At 34.4% G+C, this 22024-nt stretch overlaps 3 protein-coding genes across 3 annotated transcripts; 2 read left to right on the top strand and 1 right to left on the bottom strand.

Moving 5' to 3' along the window:
- The first annotated feature begins 1048 nt into the window (after positions 1–1048).
- Positions 1049–3788, top strand: LOC21401425 (probable sodium/metabolite cotransporter BASS1, chloroplastic). Its single transcript, XM_024164906.1, has 7 exons — positions 1049–1545; positions 2110–2250; positions 2479–2634; positions 2719–2840; positions 2930–3091; positions 3251–3311; positions 3458–3788. The coding sequence occupies exons 1-7, from the start codon at positions 1117–1119 to the stop codon at positions 3638–3640; spliced, it is 1254 nt and encodes a 417-aa protein (XP_024020674.1). The 5' UTR covers positions 1049–1116; the 3' UTR covers positions 3641–3788.
- A 4755-nt stretch (positions 3789–8543) lies between these two features.
- On the top strand, positions 8544–13909 carry LOC21401423 (ion channel DMI1). The gene is made up of 12 exons (XM_024164564.1): positions 8544–8922; positions 9054–9122; positions 9637–10269; positions 10661–10843; positions 10987–11046; positions 11134–11337; positions 11454–11702; positions 11887–11985; positions 12136–12330; positions 12601–12693; positions 12868–13134; positions 13278–13909. The coding sequence occupies exons 1-12, from the start codon at positions 8686–8688 to the stop codon at positions 13494–13496; spliced, it is 2508 nt and encodes an 835-aa protein (XP_024020332.1). The 5' UTR covers positions 8544–8685; the 3' UTR covers positions 13497–13909.
- A 270-nt stretch (positions 13910–14179) lies between these two features.
- On the bottom strand, positions 14180–17297 carry LOC21401422 (metallothiol transferase FosB). Its single transcript, XM_024164872.1, has 3 exons — positions 16893–17297; positions 14598–14938; positions 14180–14506 (listed from the first exon to the last, which is right to left on the bottom strand). Exons 1-3 carry the CDS (start codon positions 17099–17101, stop codon positions 14412–14414), a joined length of 645 nt encoding a protein of 214 aa, XP_024020640.1. The 5' UTR covers positions 17102–17297; the 3' UTR covers positions 14180–14411.
- Positions 17298–22024: the final 4727 nt, after the last annotated feature.

Raw genomic sequence — 22024 nt, 5'->3', positions numbered from 1 at the left:
AGCCTGCCCGCTTGCCACAAGCAAGAGGCACCCTTTGATTGCTTGTTGTACTCCTTCTACCATATTTCTTTGTCTTTGCTTTACACTTTAGTCCCAGATCGATTATAATGTTGCGTTTGGATTAAGGATTTGTGTCATGATTCGAATCATGATTCGTAGCTCGCTATAGTGTTTTTTTTCACAAAAAACATACGTAAATTGAAAATAGTTCTGAATCATAATTCTGAACCTATGAACTAAACGTCCACTAATTCTTCTTTGGTATCCCAATAAGCATCTGATGAGTCATGATTGCCTTGTCTCACCAGTTTAAGGCATCGTACATTTTACTTATTCAAGTTTTTAGTTTTAGGTTTTTACAGTAAAAAGCTCTCAAAAAATGTCACATCTAATTTTTTTTTTTACTACAGTAAAAAGCTCTCAGAAAATATCACATATAAACTTGAATTGAAAACTCGAATCTGCGAAATAAAGGAGGCCTAAGTTTTAACTATCTATGGTAGATTCCTAGCTGAGGGAGACTTCCTCTTGGAACGACTAATTGCACGACAATGACCCCAACCATGGTACGAACCATGTGTTATATATATATATATATATATATATATAAAGAAGTTTGATATTTGATTCATAGATTAGAATTATTTTTGATTTACGTGTATATTTTGTGAGAAAAAATACTGTAGCGAATCATGAATTATGATTTGAATCGGGGTACGAATCTCCCAACCAAATAACTCTTTATTTTCAATTTACATGTATTTTTTATGAAAAAAATACTATAATAAACTATAAACTATAATTTAAATCATAATTTGAATACTCCAACCGAACGTCTCATAATTTCCAATTTTTTACTTGAAAACAGAGTGTGATTTCTGAATTCCAGAGATACTTATTTGGACCAAGTTGCACTCACTAATGGCTAATATAAGCCAGTTAGATTCCCATGTCCCCACATGTCAACTTATGTGGACCCCATGATAATAATATTGCATTCAAACCACGAGAAGCCTTGCAAGTGACAAAAAATCTAATCTGCAAAGATCTACTAGTCTCATCATAAATCTAAAGCCAACTGGGTTGTCTTTTCATCTCATCACCGATCAAAAAACGATGTCAATCTCTTTCAGGCTCAGTCCCTTTTCAATCACTTCACAACAACAACAACAACGACAACAAAGCTTCTTTATTTCACAATCACCACAAACTCTTCTCAGACGAAGACCCAGCTTTTCACCTCTCAAAAAGATCACAAATCCAATTAGAGCCGTCGTCAATGGGAACAATTCTGACGGCTCGGCGAGTTTGGCTCAAGAGAAGAAACCCAGATGGGAAAACGTGCTTTCGACGGCGGCGAGCTTGTATCCGGTGTATGTGAGCGTGGGAGGCGTGGTTGCTTGCGGGAAGCCCTCTGCTTTTGCATGGTTTGTGAAGGCTGCCCCTGCTTCTTATAGTGCCGCACTTGGGTTAATCATGTTGGCCATGGGCATCACTTTGGAGCTCAAGGATTTCCTCGCCCTCTTCTGGCAAAAGCCTCTTTCCGTACGTTCTAATTTCTTATTGTCATATATTGTTTTCTTTTTGAATTTATAGTGGCTTATTTAACTTTAGAATTAGATGTGATTTTTATTTTTATTTTTTCCTTTTTCAACTTGGTACTTGGTAGTGATCCTAGTGGGGAATTTGAATTTTGGGTGTTGTTGTCTCTCCTTGAATTTTAGAACTTGGGGGTATTTTTTTTTTCTTTTTTTTCTTTTTTCAAACACCTTGCGATGGAATAAGATAAGGAATTACCGCTACAATTGTCTGCAATCAATTTTTTTTTTCTTTTTCCTATTTGATTGCAGTGAAATTTGATAATTGCGTATGCTAAAGTTTTAGTTGATGTTTCCTTAGATTCAGCTGTGCAAATGCTTGTTTTGCTTTTTAAACTTCTGCGGAATGAATTAACTAGAAGCAATGAAGTTCTGTAACGAAGTGATTAGTTAGTTGTTGTTTTACCAACATAGTTTGAGTTTCCATCAAGGAAGGAGCTCATTTTTTGTTCCAGATTTAGCTGCAAAAGATGGAAAGTACTCATGTTAGAAACTTCTCACTTGTGATCAGATACTGTTTGGATGTGTCGCTCAATACACAATCATGCCATCTTTTGCAGCCATCATCAGCAAAATCCTGGGTCTCCCACCGTCTCTTTCTGTTGGTTTAATACTGCTTGGTTGTTGTCCCGGAGGTACCGCCTCCAATGTGGTACGGCTTCTTTCCAACATTGTTTCCTTTCTTTGCTTTGTTCTATCATCTTCTTAAATAACTGTTGAAATTTTCTCTGAAAGCCAGTTTTTCGAAGTATCTTTAAAAATATGAAATTGGGTCTCAAGAAAATAAACTATCTATTGATGTTGACACTTAGATAGTGGCTAATGCATTATAAATTGTAACATTCCTATCAGTTTTTATTTTTGTGCAATAGTGTTTCAGGTGACCTTAATTGCTCAAGGGGATGTTCCTTTGTCTATTGTAATGACAGTATGCACCACTCTTGGGGCAGTAGTTTTGACTCCTTTACTCACAAAGATACTAGCGGGAGCTTATGTTCCTGTCGATGCCGTCAAACTGTCCCTTAGCACCCTTCAGGTAAAATTTGAACTAAATTAGTAAACCTCCAAGGATATGATTTTGTCTATTATATCAAACTTGTGTCGTTTCCTTCAATTCTAGGTGGTTGTTGCACCAATTCTGGTGGGGTCTTATATCCAGAGTGCATTTCCCGGGGCAGTAAAACTTGTGATGCCCTTTGCACCCCTTTTCGCCGTTTTAGCATCGTCACTGTTGGCCTGCAGGTTTAGTTATCTGCATTTCTAAAACTGTGTTGAATTCGATTCATTTATGATGAACTCACTCTCGAGGTCTTTTTCATTTTTGGAGCCAGTGTGTTCTCAGAGAACGTTGTTCGCCTCAAATCTTTAGTGGTTAGCGTATCATTGACATCGGATATTTCTCTAACGCAACGTGTTCAAGCACTATTGACCAGTGAACTGGGGGTTGTAGCACTTTCTGTGCTGTTATTACATTTTTTTGGTTTCTTGGTGGGGTAAGTATATGTTGATGACTTCAAGGAATTCATGTTCTTTTTATTCTTTAGCATCATGATGTGTATTTACTGTGGCAGACATATTTTGTGGTATTTTTTTTTAAAGATCTGATGCAGTGAGTGTTGCATCTAAGAAAACCATTAATTCTTCATAACCAGGTACATATCAGCGGCGTCTTGTGGCTTTAAGGAACGACAACGGCGGGCGATATCAGTTGAGGTATTACATTGTAGCGTCAAGAGTTCATTATATAAATTGAAACCAGCTTACTTGGTTTGCTAGCGCTTTTGGTTTGTCATCCATAGTTGACATAGATCATGGTCTAATTGGTCGGCAACATTTTCCTGTTCCTCATGTCGTTGCAGGTTGGTATGCAAAATTCTTCTTTAGGCGTGGTTCTGGCGACGTCCCATTTCACGTCACCAATGGTCGCATTACCCGCAGCAATGTCTGCTGTCATTATGAACATCATGGGCAGTAGTTTGGGTTTCTTTTGGAGATATGTAGACCCTTCTGATTCCAAAAATAGTCCCAAAGTTGACAAGTGATAGAAGAGCCCTTCATGAACTAATTGACTAATTTTCATTGTGCCTTAGTGCCTTTGTCATTCTCTATGTATCTTTCCCATTTAAGAAAGGAATAATTGATACTCGAATTATTATATTCTTATTTGTTTATTTATTAATTTTTACTATGGCAACAGAAGGTGAGTCATTCTTATTGGCCTTTTCTTTTTGGTTTCTTACGGCACATGAATAAACTACACCCACTAGCCCCAAATAATAAAGGAATATTATGATTTATGAGTTATGACCAAGATATAAAATTTGTTGTTTCCCATTGGAGAAATATATGGATCTTAGCGTTTGTTTGGCAGGAGAAAAAAAAATGAAAGAAGAGATAGTGGTGGGGATCAAAGAAAGGCAGAGAGAACAAACTGAATGTCGGAAAACTTTCCAAGAATCCTAATTTCAATTCTTTACAATTTGAAGGGATTTTCTACATGGAACTTTCCCAGTTAATTGGAATATGATGTCAAATTATTTTGCTAACCCTCAAGAATATCAAATAAAATAAACTCAATTATATAAAATGATAATTGCAGAGAGAGAGGAAAAAAATATATATATATATATTTCATTTCCCTTCCCTTCCGTCTCCATACCAAATATGGAAAGTGATTTTCCAGCTCAATGTCTCTTATCTTCTCCATATTTGATCTCCCTCTTGCCAAACAAGGCTCAAGCAATGCCAATATTTAGAAAGTAAGATTTTGTCAAACTGTTACACACTCACTTGTGACAACCCATAAGAGTACAACCACATGAGTTCAATTTGGGTTTCGAATCCATCGAAAGTCCCTACTTAATTTTCACCTGTAGGCGTTATTATCAATTAAACAATAGGCCTGCTTCTCTGTTTCTATATATATGCACTTTGTATATACTCAAAACTCCTTCCTGAGTGTGATTTTTCAGTGCTAAAAATAGCTAACCAGAAGTCCAACAGCTTTTTCAGGTATCATATTTTTTGTTACGTGTTGTTTTTCTGTAATTTGCGTTGTCGTTTTTCTCCTTATTTTCCTTTTCTTGTGGACAATGGAATTTCTTTGCAGCAATAACTGTTGTATTAAAGAACTGGTCATCATGAAGACGAAAAACTCAAACTCCAATAATGTGGAACTTTGTTCGGATCATAGGAATAAAAATGATCACAAAGGAAAAAATGGATCGAGAACAACAAACGACATGTCTCAAACTGTTTGTTTATTCAAAAAATATCTCCTAGCAAGAGCTCAATACGACAACATTGGCAAGACTAACACGGAAGAATCTGAAGTTATCAACAAGTCTCCACACCGCCACTTGCTACCGATTAAATTCAGTCGGAATAGTTTGTCCCGGCCACCGTCCCTTCTAGAGAGGAATTTGTTACCGGAATTGAGGTACACAAAACATCTTTCTCTATGGTCTAATTGGGGTTTAACTAAACTTGCTTGGTAACTTTTTCTTCTGTTAAACATGCCGAAATTGCCACAAACAACGTTTTCTTTTCGTGAATTGTTTGAAGGTGTGACTCGGAACAATCGACTCAGTCGCGTGCCAACAAGGCTTCAGGATCATCACAATTCACGATATTTTATGATGGAAAAGTCAATGTTTATGACAACGTTTCTGCTGAGAAGGTGAAAATAAAATAAAAACTAAAGCCTATAATATGTACTAATTCAAATTAGAAGAAAGTCAAGTCTATAATAATCAATCTACTATTATATTGCAGGCACAAGAGGTAATGCTTATTCTTGGTGGTGAAAGCTCTTTGTCAAAACCTGTTCCTAAGGAAGCTGATTCCAGATCATCACCACCTCGCAAATCTGACTCACAGTCAGTTCTTTATAAGGCGAAGCCATATATCTTTCTACGATAAAGTCGTCACTAAAAGCTTCGGTAAACAACGTTCTTTCAACGATGACTCGAAAAAGTGTCTGTATTATGCTATTATTACTTTTGGCAAGCATACTAATCGCTAAAATTCTCTTTTCTTGTATTGTTATCCTTTTAAACTCGGGTATTTACTTCGCATATTCAGGTGTTCCATTGGCAAGAAAGTATTCGCTCCAATGCTTCCTTGAAAAGCGTCGCGACAGGTAAAAATCTGAATGAAAAGTCCTGATAAAATGTGCTCTATTCTAGTTCTAGTTCTAGTTATAATGGAACTGAAACTGATCTTAGCTAATTACATGTTTGAAAATTTATAGCACGAAGAATGCACTAACTTACATGGCTTGTGTTTTTGCAGGATAACAAGCAAATCTCCTTATGAAGTAGTAGCTTCCAGTCCAAGTAATGGTGCGACCGAAAATAACCGCCCTTCTCTTTCACCTTTCCCTTCACGTTTAGGCTACTTCTTTCCTGTTGCAGCCAATAAAGGGCCCGTTTAGTTTGCTGATTCGAGTTGAGATGTGATTATCTGTGAGAACTTTTTACTGTAACAAAAAAATTAGATGTAACTGTTTTTGAGAATTTTTTACTGTAACAAAACTCGAATTTTAAATTCGAATCAGTGAAGTGAACGAGACCAAAAGCTCTTAATAGGAAGGGACTAATAATTAGATACTACATATTTCTAGTAATCCTACTAATTATAACATATCAAATTAAAGCTCTATTAAATTTAAAAGTGAATTCATTTGAGAGACAATATTATAGCAGAAAAATTTGAATTTAAATTTTTATAAGAGAAAATACCGTAATAAAAACTTGAGTTATAATTCGAACTAGCAAAACAAATAGGCCTAAGTATTGTAACGAAACATATTCTAACTCTATTAATTCTACGGTTCATGATCAGAAAACGTGTTTGGATGATTTCTCGTGCATAATTTTTTTCTACATTCATCAAATCAATTTGAAAAACAAAAAGAAAAATATATCACCAAATCAATTCAGTGCATTATCTTGATTCTTGAAGTTCTAATGGCATTTAACTTTAAGATTGCAAGAATATTGGAGTCAGAGGGCTAAGGCTTGATTTGATTAGTTTGCCCTTTTTATTTTTTAATTTTCTCTTCTTAAAAGTGAAATGCACTATGTGGATCCGTTAAAAAACTTCGATAAATCCCCTTTAAGTTTAACTAAACATATATCAGTTACATTCATTGACTACTAAATACTAATATGGTAATAGTACTTCCTCTTTATATGGTGATAGCGCAGGATAGTTAGTAAAGTGGCACCTTATCACATTCAACGTGAAAAAAGAATAAATAAAATAAATATGAGTGGCAAGTTTTTTTCTTTTAAAAAATAAAAATAAAATTAAAGTAGCGAGTTTTCTCTTGAAAAGAAGTATCAGTTTGCATGATTATACACAAAAGAAACGAAAAAAATTTTCTGATTCTAGCGTAGGATCCCACGTACGGATGGTGAATGGATGAACTTTTCAGTAATTGAGGATCAGGATTGGATTCTATTACCTTTTCTGTCCCCCTTTCCCACCGGGAAAAAAAAAAAGTTTTATACTTTGATGTCTGATGATGATTCTTAAAAAATAGAAGACAACCTCCTGTTTGTTTTCGTTTTCATTTTTATTTTTTATATTTTTTGAGACTAAAAAATAAAAATGAAAATATAAGATGTGTTTAGCCTAAAAATTTTTTAAAAACGAAAACAAAATCATTTTTGTCTTTTGTGAAAAATTAAAAATAAAAAAAATGTGTTTTTATTTTTTGAAAACGAATTTCATTTTTTTTTTCATTTTCTTCTCTCTCTTTTCTAAAATCGTTTTTGTCTTATATAATGATGTTTATTTAATATATTTAATAATATTATTTATTTAATAGATTTAATTTATATATTTAATAATATTATATATTTAATAGATTATTATTTAATAATATTATTTATTCAATATATTATTATTTTAAATATTATTACATGTTTTTAAAAATTAAACCACCAAACGCAGTTTTAGTTTTTTTTTAAAACTAAAATCAATTTCTGAATAAAACTACCAAAAATATTTCAGAAATAATTTCAAAATAAAAATGAAAACGTTTTCATTTCTATTTTCATATAGAAAATAAAAATATTTTGGAACCAATTCCAAATGCACCCGAGACTTTTACAGTAATTCGAGTAACAAAAACGCATGGTAAACTTCTGTCGTTTTTCACTTTGAGTTCTTCTTTTACTTGCAACTGCAAACAGCTTCGGAGACTCGATATAACAGAAAACCGAATCTCGAAAGCATCGAACATGCAGCATCATTCCTGGTCCTCCGTAAATAAAAATCTAGAAAAAAAAAATAAAGAAAATTTATCTTTTATTCTTAATAAATATTTTTTTATTAATATAATTATTTAAATAAAAAATAAAAATTGTGATTCATATAATTTTAAACCGTGTTTATTTAAGTTAAAGTTAGAACTTAAATAAAATTGAGTAAAATTAAATAAAATTAAGACTTAAAAAGAATCTAAATTTAAATAAAATTAAAACTGTTGTCTTTTCGGTTTTTTTTGGACAAAGAACAACCCAAATCTAATCATTACTCAGTCGCCCCCACAAAACACGGCCCAGATGATCAGATCCCTTCACTTCTCAGTCGCCACTCAGCAGCACTCCGTCATCACCAACGCCAATCAAACAATAATAACGAACAAGATAATGGAAAATTAATAGTAGAAATCAATTATCAATTATAATTAAAAAAAGAAAAAAAAAGCAAATTTCCTCTCTCTCTTGTCTGTTCCAATATTCCATAATCATCAAATTCAAACTCTTGCTCTGAATCTCTTCTCTGAGAAGAATGGCTCAGAGCGGCGATGAACCTCCCAAGCCCAAGAAATCGGAGAGTCCGCCGCTTCCCAAGCGCTCCAAGACCCTCCCCGGCGCCGATCACCCCCACTTCCCGGGCCCACTCTTCCCCGCTATGCGTCGCAACTCCCACCGCCCCCTTGCCGCCGCCGCAGCACCAGCATCAGCACCGGCTGCCGGATCTCCGCATCTACACCGGCAACAACAACAACAACGACGACGATGCTGCTGCTGCTGCTAATCTCAATAATCGCGACTGGTTCTACCCTTCCTTTATGGTCCCACTCGCCCCCAAGCGCGGCGGACCGGCGCCGTTTGATTCGCGCGTGGGTCCCGCGGCGCACGGCAAGGTCGCCGTGGACAAACCACAGCGGATCGCGGCGTCGGAGGCGAAGCCGGGGGTTGAGAAGAAGAAAGTGAATGTGGTGACGAGTCGTCCTCCCAGTTCGATCTCTTCCGCCAGGGATTTGATTCGGTTAAAGGCTAGCAGGTTATTGAAACCTAAATTCCTGGTCAGTCCCTACATATTTGTGTTGTGTTTATGCTGAAAATTTTGTAAGTTTTTTTCTTTTATTGTTCTTAACTTATTATCGTCAATTTAGCAGAAAATTGATGGCTTTGCGTTGAATACTGTGTATTGCAGCTGGCGTTCATTTGTGTAATATTTGTATCATATGAAGTATGCTTGCATCGAAGACTTGCAAAACTTGTGGTAATGTATACTTCCAGAGCTTCATTAGCAAATACACATACATATATGTGTATATATGTGTATACACACAACCCTTTTAGAGCTTGTTTGGTAGGACTTGGGAGGAAATGACTTGAATCAGGGATACAAAAAATATCCTCCAAAGAGCGATTTTGATCCCTCCAAATTTGGGGGGGATAACTGTATCAAAATCTATCTACTTAATTAGACTATGGTGTCAAATTACTTTTATTTCCGCCTTATTATGGGAAGAGACTTACCATTTAAGGAAATTAAGTAATTTTTCCCCACCTCTCGAATCTGTATACCAATCAAGGAAAGTGATTTTTGTTTTCTTTCCTTCCTCCAATCCAAACACCATAAGGGAAAGGTTCTGTCTCCCTCTCCAGCTTATTTAGCTCTCACTACTTCCTATTTTCCCTCCCTCCTACCAGGCATTCGTTTTGTTCTCCAATTTTGTTTATGTAAATATATAGATACATTCACCTCATACTTTTTGCATATTGATTTTCAGGAAGAGAATGCTTTTCTTCACAGATCATGTGGCGATAAAGATAGTTTTAGTAGTAGCAACACCAGGGATTTGAAAACTGAAGAGAGCAAGATATCAGGTTCAAATTTTGGAAATGGTGACAGTAGAAGTGTTGCTCTATATACTTTTGCCGTCACACTGATAATGCCATTCTTGTTGTACAAATACCTTGATTATCTTCCCCAAATAATGAGTTTCTCAAAAAGAACTAAGAACAAGAAGGAGGAGGTTCCTTTGAAGAAGAGAATTGCCTATACTGTGGATGTTTGTTTCTCAGTGTATCCTTACGCAAAGTTGCTTGCGCTTCTTTTTGCAACTATGTTCCTTATCGGGTTTGGTGGATTGGCATTGTATGCGGTCAATACGAATAGTTTTGCTGAAGCTCTTTGGCTTTCTTGGACTTTTGTGGCCGACTCTGGAAATCATGCTGATACAGAGGGCATTGGACCAAGAATTGTTTCTGTGTCTATAAGTTCAGGAGGTATGCTAATATTTGCCATGATGCTTGGGCTCGTTTCTGATGCTATATCTGAGAAGGTCGATTCACTACGGAAAGGGAAGAGTGAGGTCATTGAAAGGAATCACATACTCATTCTTGGATGGAGTGACAAACTGGTATGTTTTCCGAATACCGTTATAAATGATGTATCCTCTATATGAAGTGTCTGATTTGTAAGACTTCCTTTTCCAGGGGTCATTAAGATTCAAAGTGCCTGGTTTTAAGTTTTATATGCTGTATGGAAATCTGTAGGATGTCAATTTAGAAATGGTAGCGTGTTGTCTTACATTCTCAAAGGACCACCTTTTCCTTTTGAAGAGTCCCTAAAAGGCCCGTGTTTGATTGCTTTTCTTGCATTTGCAAAGTGAATCTTCTTGCATGCCATTGGCATACTTCTCTTTACTATTCTAAAAGCCACCACCTTTTAGTTTCACCTCAACGATCCTCGTAGTCAGAATGTCAAATGCAAACATAAAAAAGCAGTTAAGAGTTATGCGTTTTCCGTAGGGTTCACTTTTGAAGCAGCTGGCTATTGCAAACAAGAGTGTTGGTGGCGGTGTCGTGGTTGTACTTGCTGAAAGAGATAAGGAAGAAATGGAGATGGATATAGCAAAACTTGAATTTGACTTCATGGGAACATCTGTTATATGCAGAAGTGGCAGTCCTCTTATACTGGCTGATCTGAAAAAGGTGCAAGGATGTAGCTCGGCTAATTTCCTCGCCCTATTACTACCTGCGAAAGTTTATATTTTGGAGAGCGCTCAATCCTCTCTCTTGGGTGTAAAATAGTATAGTTTTTGTATTTAGATTGATGTTGTTGTTTGATTCGGCAGGTTTCAGTGTCAAAGGCTCGTGCTATCATTGTTTTGGCAACCAATGAAAATGCTGACCAGGTTATCCCCAGTTTCTGATGTCCTTGTTCTTCTCATTTACTCATCCTTTATGTGCAAAATAATAATTATATCATGTTCCGTTTCCAGAGCGATGCCCGTGCTTTGAGAGTTGTTCTTAGCCTCACAGGAGTTAAGGAGGGTTTAAGGGGCCACGTTGTCGTAGAATTGAGTGACCTTGACAATGAGCCTTTGGTGAAGCTTGTTGGGGGTGAGCTCATTGAAACAGTCGTTGCACATGATGTGATTGGACGCTTGATGATACAATGTGCTCTACAACCTGGTCTTGCACAGGTGTGATGAATTTCACTTACATATCTCCTGTCTAATTACTTTATGCATCTACTTGTAGACTAGTTTTAATCATTGGAACTATTGTTTTTTGATCTGATTTTTCATATTTTGGTCAGATATGGGAGGACATTTTGGGGTTTGAGAACGCAGAGTTTTACATCAAAAGGTGGCCTCAATTGGATGGTGTTCGATTTGAAGATGTCCTAATTTCATTTCCCGATTCGGTCCCATGTGGAATTAAGGTTGCTGCAGAGGCTGGAAAGATAATATTGAATCCAGATGACAATTATGTCCTCAGAAAGGGGGATGAAGTCCTTGTCATAGCTGAAGATGATGACACATATGCTCCAGGTCCCCTTCCTGAGGTTATACTCCTTTTCTTAGTCCACTCAGCAGCAATGTCAATGTTTCTGCTAGAAGACTTCTCAAAAAAACAAATTGTAGAATAGTATTCTCTTTTTAGTTTCTTAGTGTTGTAACAAAAGGTATGGTATTGAAGTATCTTTTCTTTTTTCCCCCTTATGAATTTATGCCGTGTCCTATTCACAGGTACACAGGGGCTCATGTCCGAAAATTGTTGACCCTCCTAAATATCCCGAGAAGATATTGTTTTGTGGTTGGCGTCGTGATATTGATGACATGATTATGGTAATTCCTTAACAGCACAAGAATTACGAAATTGAAAATTGGGAGTAGAGAAAATTGCTCACTGAATGTGAAGTGATCCCATGATCTAGAATCTCCTTACTTTTCTAGATTTGTTTCCACCTGATCACTGTATGCATTTCCTTCTCACAGGTTCTAGAAGCTTTCTTGCCACCAAATTCAGAACTTTGGATGTTTAATGAGGTTCCTGAGAAAGATAGAGAGAAGAAACTTACAGATGGTGGACTTGACATTCATGGACTGGTGAACATAAAACTTGTTCACCGTGAGGGAAATGCTGTGATTAGACGGCATTTGGAGAGCCTTCCTCTGGAAACTTTTGATTCGGTGCGATTTTATGTCCTATTTCTCTATATATAGTTTATATAATAGCTATACATATCTCTATGTATTGTTTACACACACACATGCGCGCATGTGCCCGTGCGCAATTGCACACACACGCATACACGTTCCTTGTGCTGCGAGATTGTAACTTGTTGCCCAGTTAACTAAGCGAGTTTTAGTGGAAATCTAAGTTGTGCGGACAGATTCAGAAGTCTCTAAAATAGTCTTGTGTTGGACATCTTAAATTGAGTACTAACGCTAAATGGACAGATATTAATTCTTGCAGATGAGTCATTAGAGGACTCTGTTGTGCATTCTGACTCAAGATCTCTTGCCACTCTTCTCCTTATTCGAGATATACAGGTAACTGCTTTGCTGCCTCCAATTTATTACTCGCAAATAAAACACACGTGCATGTAGGTTTAGTCACTGAGACCCTGATCATGGTTGAGGCTTCCCTAGATTGAGTGACCTGAAGCTCTTAATGCAACCGTGATGGAACATTTGATAAGCTTCCCCCTCCTTTGTGTTTTTCAGTCAAAGCGTCTTCCTGACAAAGATACAAAGTCAACTTCTTGGCGGTTGTCTGGGTTCTCTCACAGCTCTTGGATCAGGGAAATGCAGCAAGCTTCCCACAAATCAATAATCATCAGTGAAATTCTCGATTCTAGGACAAGAAATCTTGTATCAGTGTCCAGAATCAGTGACTATGTGTTATCAAATGAACTCGTAAGTATGGCACTAGCAATGGTTGCTGAAGACAAGCAAATCAATCGGGTCCTCGAGGAACTATTTGCAGAGGAGGTATTTTTCTGTACCCCATTACTAGACTGCACTGTTTTCTTCTGCACTCCATTTAAAAATTCCATTTGCAAATGCCATCTGTATTAAAATCCAAGTTGATGAAGCCTGTGTTCTTTGTTTGACGGGTTCTTTTCTATATGCAGGGGAATGAGATGTGTATCAAACCAGCAGAATTCTACTTATTTGACCAGGAAGAATTAAGTTTCTATGACATTATGATTAGGGCCCGCCAAAGGCAGGAGATTGTGATTGGTTACCGGCTTGCAAACACAGAGCGCGCTACCATTAATCCTTTGGAGAAGTCAGAACCAAGAAAATGGTCCCATGACGATGTTTTTGTTGTCATAGCCTCGGATGAATGATAAGGAAGTCTGAGTTCTAAATCCTCTGTAACAATATTCAAGCCACTGCCAAGTGCCAACCTCTGTTGTAGACCAACCTGACCATTCTTTTCCCTTACTTTGCATAATCCTCCTGTTTACCGACGATGTCACAAATATGGGTAAGCCATATACGGGAGAAATATTTAAGATTTCCAAGGAAGAGAGCTTTGTTTTACCGCTTTGAAAATGAAAATGGACTGTAAGAAAGGTGATAGGTCTAATTCAACCTCAAAAATTTTCGTTGGCCTCTCAACAGAGTTTGTTGGAGGAGGGCATTGTAACTTGTGTTAAAATAGACATGATTAGCAAGTGGATGAGCATTCTTAACCTGCTAGAAGGGGCTAACATGTTGTACATTTTGTCCGATTTATCAAAGGGAAGTCATAATGTAATTTATTTATTTTTTCTTTTAAAAATAAACGAAAGGAATGTTAGATGAAAATCTCGCTTTAATCTCCTCTTAAAGCCTGTCTTTCTCAATGTGCATTTGCTCTCTATTTTCTATTTTGCTTTATGATAGCTCGTTGTATTCGGATCATTTATTTTCTTTTTATTAGTTAATTTTAAACATTGTAATGCCAATCAAAATGCAAAGCGAATTGAACGTCCACAATAATTTTCTTCTTTTTTTCTTGGATACTTTCATTAAATTAACAAAAATATATGGCTACATGGGGAAAAATCATCACAATTGAACATGAAACTTGAACACAGCCGAAAGCAGGAGAAATTTTTACAGAATGTACAAAATCAAAACCACAAAAACAAAACAAAATCATCTCACCTCACCTTATTTTTACAGAATGTACAAAAACAAAACCACAAAAACAGACTGCCACAAAATTTCATGAACCTCTTATAATTTAAAAATATTTATAACAAACTACTACTCTCTCAAATAGATATGTTCATCATTTCCACCAACAAGTTCTCCATCATAATCATAGCCGCGGCTTCTCCTGAGCAATGCGTCTCCGAGGTTCGCTTGCCTGCACCACATTTTTCTCCATAAATAATGTAAAATTTTCAATATGAAAATCGCAAGGAGAGTATAAAAATGGGACACCAAAAGAAACCTACCATATAAGGATGATGATTTGCATTTGGCATTAGTATTAGTGCTACTAGGCAGCTTGAGAGGGCATGCTGAAAGTGGAAGAACAGGAAGATTTTGACAATTGCAAATCTCTATCATGTAACCATCTGGGTCATGAAAGAAGAGCTGATCAACTGTAACCCCACATTCTTCAACCACTGCAGTCGCATACTCTATGTTCATCTCCTCTAGCTTCTGCATTACAAGCTTCATGTCCGAGCATTGGAACGATATGTGATTGTCCTTTGGGTTGATTTTCTTGCCCTTCTTTGGTGGGATTGTGTTTGACTCTAGCAAGTGAATCCCGATCCCGTAATTAAACAACCTAACACACATATCACGATAAATAATCTTGATAAATAAACTTTAAAATTACATGAGTGAAAATTTTTACTTTAATTCATAACTTTTTTAATCAAATAATTATACTAATAAAAGAGTATTTATCAAGATAAGGGATATAAATCTAAATTCATATACTCTCACAGATAAATTCTCTATTTTTTCAATAAATAGAATAAGGCTAGTTGCCATCATTGATTTATGCAATTAACACATATTTGTTAGTGTAGCAAAAATTGTACTATACTTTGAGAATACGCATCGGAAGGAAAGTTGGTTTTCAAAATAACACTAAAAAGTCACGTTTATCCCGTGTGAAGTGATTAGGGAAGTCCATGTAACATGACGAAAGATATTCTTCGGCATGAATTTGGGCGGTCTTAGAAAAATAAGATATGTCCCTTCATTAGAAAAAAAAAAAAAAAAAAAAAAAAAAAAAAAAAAAAAAAAGAAAAGATGAAAAGAGGAATCATTATTGTGATAGTAGATTTTTTTTTTTTTTTTTTAATTTTATCAAAAGCCGGTCCCATAAACAAGAAAGAGAAAGAATAGTGAAGAAAGGAAAGGCCCTTTTCAAGTTGACAACTGGACTGGAGCAAACATGTTACCCCACGAGTACCATTTTACCAGATCTCATCAAACACACAAACAAAAGCCTTTCAAGTGCTTCTCAATGTTCACAACCTGACCCCTCGACCACTTGAAGAGCTAACTGCTGTTATGCATTTGGATTTTTCTTCTAAATTAAAAGTTTATTATTATTATTATTATCTTCTTTTATTATTGTTATCATTGCTCGCATGTATAAGTTTTTTAGAGCTTGTTCTTTTTACAATTTAACTCATAAATAAGTTTTATTATTAAAGTGTTTTATTTTAAAAAAATTTAAATTTAATTTTTTATTACAATATTTTTTCTCACATACACAATTTAAGTAAAAAATTTGAGTTGTGAAATAAACACACCCTTAAAAATATTAAATTGTTAGATCCATAAACTAAGACTGTTTAATTCTGTGTGGCAACAGGAGTTTAAGTGTGGTAGACTTTAAAGGTTGTGAATTCGATCCTGCTTTATATATAATATTTTGAGACTTCCAAAGTTGTGAATTTCATCCCGCTATAACTACTAATTATTACACTTAATATTATATAACAAACATTACTATACAGCAGTTTTGACATTCTACATAGTGAGGAAAACGTAGAATTAGTGTTTTTTTATGCTTCAAAATCTAATTAAGTTAAGAGTAAATTGTTATTACAACATATGAAGCATGAGCTAATCATGGCACACTTGAAATGCGGCCGATATCAAGGCAATGTCATACTTGAATGAAAAGACATTTATCGATTTAAATTTAAAATTTGAGTTTGTTACAGTAAAAAATTCTCAAAAGTAATTAAATTTAATTTTTTTATTATAATAAAAAATTCTCACATAAAATTACACCTCAACTCAAATCAATGAATTAAACGGTCCATTAATTAAGTTGGTTTGGTCATCAATTCTCTATGACAGGTATACACAGCGCATCAAATGGACTCACCTAACCGTACTCACCTTTGAAAAATCATCACGCTTTTTGCCCTTTTCTTGCAAGAAGCAAAGAAAGAACAAGCATATATAACATGATTCAATAGAGAATGTGATGGTGTAAAACACACACACACACACACACACATATATATATATATATATATTCTATTGATATTGTGTGGTTCTTGACCACAAAATTTCCATTAAGTTTTGTGAAAACGATGTATATGTTTTTTTAATTCAGACATGATCCTGACCTTCAGATACAATTGGTACAAAATTTATACTATAATAGTTTACATATAGATATATAGATATATCGAGGTGAATGTATATTTAATAAGAAGCAAAAAAAAGCGAGAGATGGAGACAGAGAAAGAGAGAGAGAAGAGGCATACCAAGCTCCTTCAAACTTGAAGGAAGAAGGGCGTTTGATGAGAACAAAACCCAAAACTTGCTCATAAAACCTCGCGGAATTGCTTACTGACTTGCAAACAAAGGAGACATGATTTAGAGACAGCAGAGGCATCTTTGAAGACAGATTAGTTCTAGTATTACTCCTCCAACTTTCTATATCATTAGCATTAATCTCTCCTAAGCTCCACATAATTACTCTCTCTCTCTCTTCTTTCTCTCTCTCCTCCCTCTCTAAGGTTCTCTCTCCCTTTGGCTAATGGCTATCACAACCAAACCTCCTTAATAATAATACAATGTGGCTTAAGATGGGCATATATATAGATCTCAATAGTACCTGACTTGCAATCTCTCACGACATTTTCCATACAATTATTGTGTACCTGAAATTTTTTCTTTTAAAAATAAAACAAAAATACTAAAACAAGAAAACAAAATTAATAATTATATAAAAAAGGTTTGGGGGGTTGGTGTGAATACAGCAATGTAGACCCCGTCTTTTTTAAAGAGTGGGGGGATAGGAGAGTGCTAACGTTATAAATTGTGATACACGAAATCTATTTTCTCTGCTATACTGGGATATCTTTTCAATTTAGTTATTGACAAATTCATTTTCTTATTTTCATGATATGTGGCAGTCTTATCCACACCGACCCCCTTTGGACTTTTCTGGATCATACCAAGTCATAATAATTAAGCTCATGAAGGGAAAAAAAAAAAAAATTACTAGCAAAAGTACTAATAATAATATGCACATGAGAAATTCATTTCCTAGTGTTGTATTTTCTAAAAACTTCCATTAGGTTTTTCACTTTTGTGGCAGGGGTTACATATGTTCACAAGATAAGATTCTGTCTTTTGTTTTTGGATGCGTTAGTTGAGAATAAGAATTCGTGTCATAGTTCGTGATTCACTACATAAATTGAGAATGATTCTGAATCATAATTATGAACTCATGAACTAAACATCCACGAATCATATTTCTTACCCCACAAATTAAAATGTATCCTATCAGTAATCAATTTATACTTCACCTATAAAATCCGTTAGTTAAAAATGGTGTCCTTGTTAGGTATGGTCTCGGTATGAAAATATTATCACAAAATTCTCATATATATTCCGTCGGGAATCTACACACACACACACATATATATATATATATATATATGTTGCTCTCAATCTATACATATTTGGACGGTACTAACATTCTCATGCTTTCAAAAATGACTAAAATAATGGATTTCATTAAGAATAATGTTCTAATGGAATAAATCTGTGGAATTAATTAACTTTGTAACATTCTGGCGCATTATAAGGCGTTATTTAAAATAAAAAAAAATAAAAAAAAAAACCAAAAAGGAAAAAGCAGAAAGTATTTTAGTACTTCACTTCCCAGCTAATTAATTGTAATAAAGTAAACCTACATATCTGTAATCCACTTATTTCTTCTTGTTTTTTTTTTTTTTTTTTTTATTGTTTATCCACTTTTTTTTTTTTTTTTTTTTTTTTTTTTTTTTTTTTGATATACCAATTTATTGACCTGGCAATTGAAATTGCTAAAGAGGGATTGATAATGATAATCCTACAGCGAGACAGCTTTGCACTGACACATTCTTTGCTTTTAATAATGGATAGATTTTACACCCAAAGATCTACAAGTAAAGATACACGTTGTTGTCACTCTACATATGCATATTATATATATATATATATATATTCACACACACACACACACACATATATATATATATATGTATTTGCTGTAGCACTAAAGATACAAGTATATACCAGAAAAAGGATGTATGGGGGTAGTTGAGGACAAAACACAGTCAGGACTTCATTAGAATGGGCTGCAAGTACAACCACGTGAAATTGTTTTTGGAATTAAATACGAGAATCTAAAGCAACGCAAGTAGATTATCTAAATAACTTTAGAATGGTATTTTTAAAAGAAAATTAGTTGCCATGCTACCAATTTTATATGATGTTTTCAGATTTAGGCCACAACTTGTTTGTGGTTCTTACTTTTAAGTCTTTTTAATCTTCAACTAGTCCATTTATGTGACATAAATTTGAAACTTTACTGTCTTTAACATGAATCCGAAGATGAAGTTTTTCTATGGTATTCTTCAAATTTTCTTTAGTGTTAAAACCTAGAGATGGCAAATGGATCAGGTTATCCGTCAAATACATCGACGAACACATTATGACACGAGGTTACATTGAGTCGAGTTAAGCACGACATATGAGATTGGTTGGGCTCATGATTTTGAGCACGTTTGGCTAGCATGGTACAACCACAAACATAAACTTAAATTAAGCACAGCACAACTCATTGAGCACGAAATGAAGAATAATATTATAACATAACATCTTTACAGGAAAACTTGTATTATTCTTGCATGAAACCCCAGGTTAAGTCACGTTATTAATTAAGATCATGGCCATGACTTTTCACAGAATCGGCTATACGTACTACCGTGTGGAAGTACGTTGTTCAACTTTAATGCAATAGTTTAAGCAAATGTAAGTCTCAAGCCGGAAAAGAAAAGTCTAATCAAAATGGAAGTGGCCAAGTGGGTATTCACGATCTGCTTTTGTTCTATTTTTCAAAGCTATATATGCAGTTGATCTTCAATATGTAAAAGAAAAGAAGTACACCCACACACGAAATGCATTGAAAAAATATAAAAAACGAGAATTTTGTGGCGGTATAATAAGAAAATATCCCATTGAAGGACGCTATTTTATCCGCATCCATAGAATTATTAATTAATTATTGTATACTTTTATTAATCCGACACAACTCTAATATGACATGAAACTAGTTTAGATCAATATTTTATTAATATGACAATTTTTTTTATTCAAATCATATCACAAAAGTCTGAAAAATAAAAAAATAATTTTAAAGGAGTACATGATCAGGAATAGATGATTAATTTTTCTTTTCATTTTTTTTTTAAATGTAGATTCTTCGTTGCATGATGTTTTCTTGTGGAGAGCATCCGTGCAAGATATGATTGCCAACCTTCTACCTTTCTTGTTCGGCCAAATGTTAAAGATTACTTGTTAAAATGAGTAATCATCTTGTAAATATTAATCTATAAAAATCGAAACAATAGACCTTATAATTCGTAATCATGCACGAGGATTTGTAAAGTAGTTAAACATAGATAGTAGTTTTCTTGTTGAGACTCAGTCCCAACTCTGCTAGAAGGGGGCATAAATCTAATTGGTTCGACAAAGGAAAACGAACTTATAGCTCATGATTAGGTAAATTATACGACGAAACTTCTAAAATGCTTCCACCGATGAAGTGTTGTTTTTGACTGTTGGATTAAATTTTTAACAGTTAAATCTGCGCATATCCGTATTAAAAATTTACACAGTACAATACAGAATTATTCCTTCTGCAGATTTGATCGTAAAAAAAAAATTTAAACCAACAGTCAAAAATAACACTCTCACCAATGGAAACATTTAAGGGGTTCTATCGTAGAGGAAACCACGTAATTTTATTTTTTGAGAGAGATGCCTCGTAATTAAGTACATGCTTCCATCTATTCATATCCCTTAAAAAAGTTTCCATATATTAACCCTATTTTGATGTGTAAAATTTTGATAGCTTAAAATGTTACTTTTTTTTTAACCCTTTTCTTTTCAAAAAATTGGGATCCATAGATAATAATCAAATTAAGATGAGCATATTTTGAGTATAAATAGGATTACATAACATTTTCCATTAAGATAAGTCTATAAGTTGAGTAAGTACTAATGAGTACCGACAATGCGTATATCATGCCTTAACAAACAAAAAAAAAAAAAAAAAAAATGTGTATAGCATGCACCTCGTGAATAGAAAAATAAAATAAAATAATAAAAAAGCCAGCCTGTTAAGGTTCAAGAAAGTCAACAAAGAGTCCCCACAAAATGTCATGCATGGAACATATCATACTTGTGCTCAAATTCAAGAAACAGTGACTTTCCGTACTAATTGTAGTCAAGACACCTTTTTCCCCATCTTTTCACACGAGATTTTTATATAAGGCCATTTTAGATTTACGTTTTAAATCATCGTATCATACCAGATTTTATAAGTTTTACGTTTTTTTTTTTTTTTGGTGGTTTTGATTAAATTTGTTGTTTAGAAACATGCAAATACACCACATTATGGCCTATAATATTAAAAACAAAAAAACCATTTTTTTTTTTTCATGTTTTCGTAATTTCGTTTGTTACTACTACAGGTTGTATTTGTCTGTAACTTTAAGAATAATATTAGCCAACGTTTTTCACGTTGGGTTTAGTGTTTGAATTATCATTACTTGTGTTTGTAATAATGCAAGTCGTTCTATAAGAATCACCTCTAGTTTCATTAAGAACAAGGATTGTGTTTTTGTTTTTTTTTTTTTTTTTTTTTTTTTTTTTTTTTTTTCCTGAAAGGAGATTGCGTTTTGATTTAGAAACAGAGAAAAAGTTTTTTTTTTCTTTTTTGAAACTGTGTTTTTTTTATTTTTTTTTTATCGAGTATTAGATGGCAATATAAAAATGGAAATAATGATGGCTCCACCACCTATAACAATGGTGGCCTGTCGTCTTTCCTTTTCTTGACTTGGTGCAATGGTTATGGACTGTCTCTGTATCGCGTTGAGCGTTAATAATTAACTTTATTGAAAAATATTAATGAATGGATAAGTTAGGAGAATTTTGTGATAGGTACACGAAAATATCTTATTTTGTGGGTTTTTTTTTCTTCCATTTTTAGATATTAATGAATTTTTGATAAATTTATTTTTTGTGTGATTAATATTGTCACCCAAAAACTATGGGTCTGTTTGTTTTTATTTTTATTTTTGTTTTCATTTTTCACGTTTTTCAAAGTTAAAAAATGAAAACACAATCTAAAAACACGTTTTGCGCAAAACTTTTCAAAAAATAAAAACAAAAACGTTTTTGTCTTTTTGTGAAAAATTGAAAACGAAAAAAAGACGGTTTCATTTTCACGTTTTCGTTTTCTGAAAACGGATTTCAGTTTTTGTTTCTTCTCTCTCTTCTCCAGCCGAAGAAGACACGGGACATTCGGCGAAAACCCACCGTCGCTCCTCTCTGACTG

This window comes from Morus notabilis, unplaced genomic scaffold, assembly GCF_000414095.1.
Source record: "Morus notabilis unplaced genomic scaffold, ASM41409v2 Scaffold89, whole genome shotgun sequence".
NCBI classification, from domain to species: Eukaryota; Viridiplantae; Streptophyta; class Magnoliopsida; order Rosales; family Moraceae; genus Morus; species Morus notabilis.
Note: the sequence above shows the minus strand (reverse complement) of the source record. Positions and strands in the feature narration are given on the sequence as shown.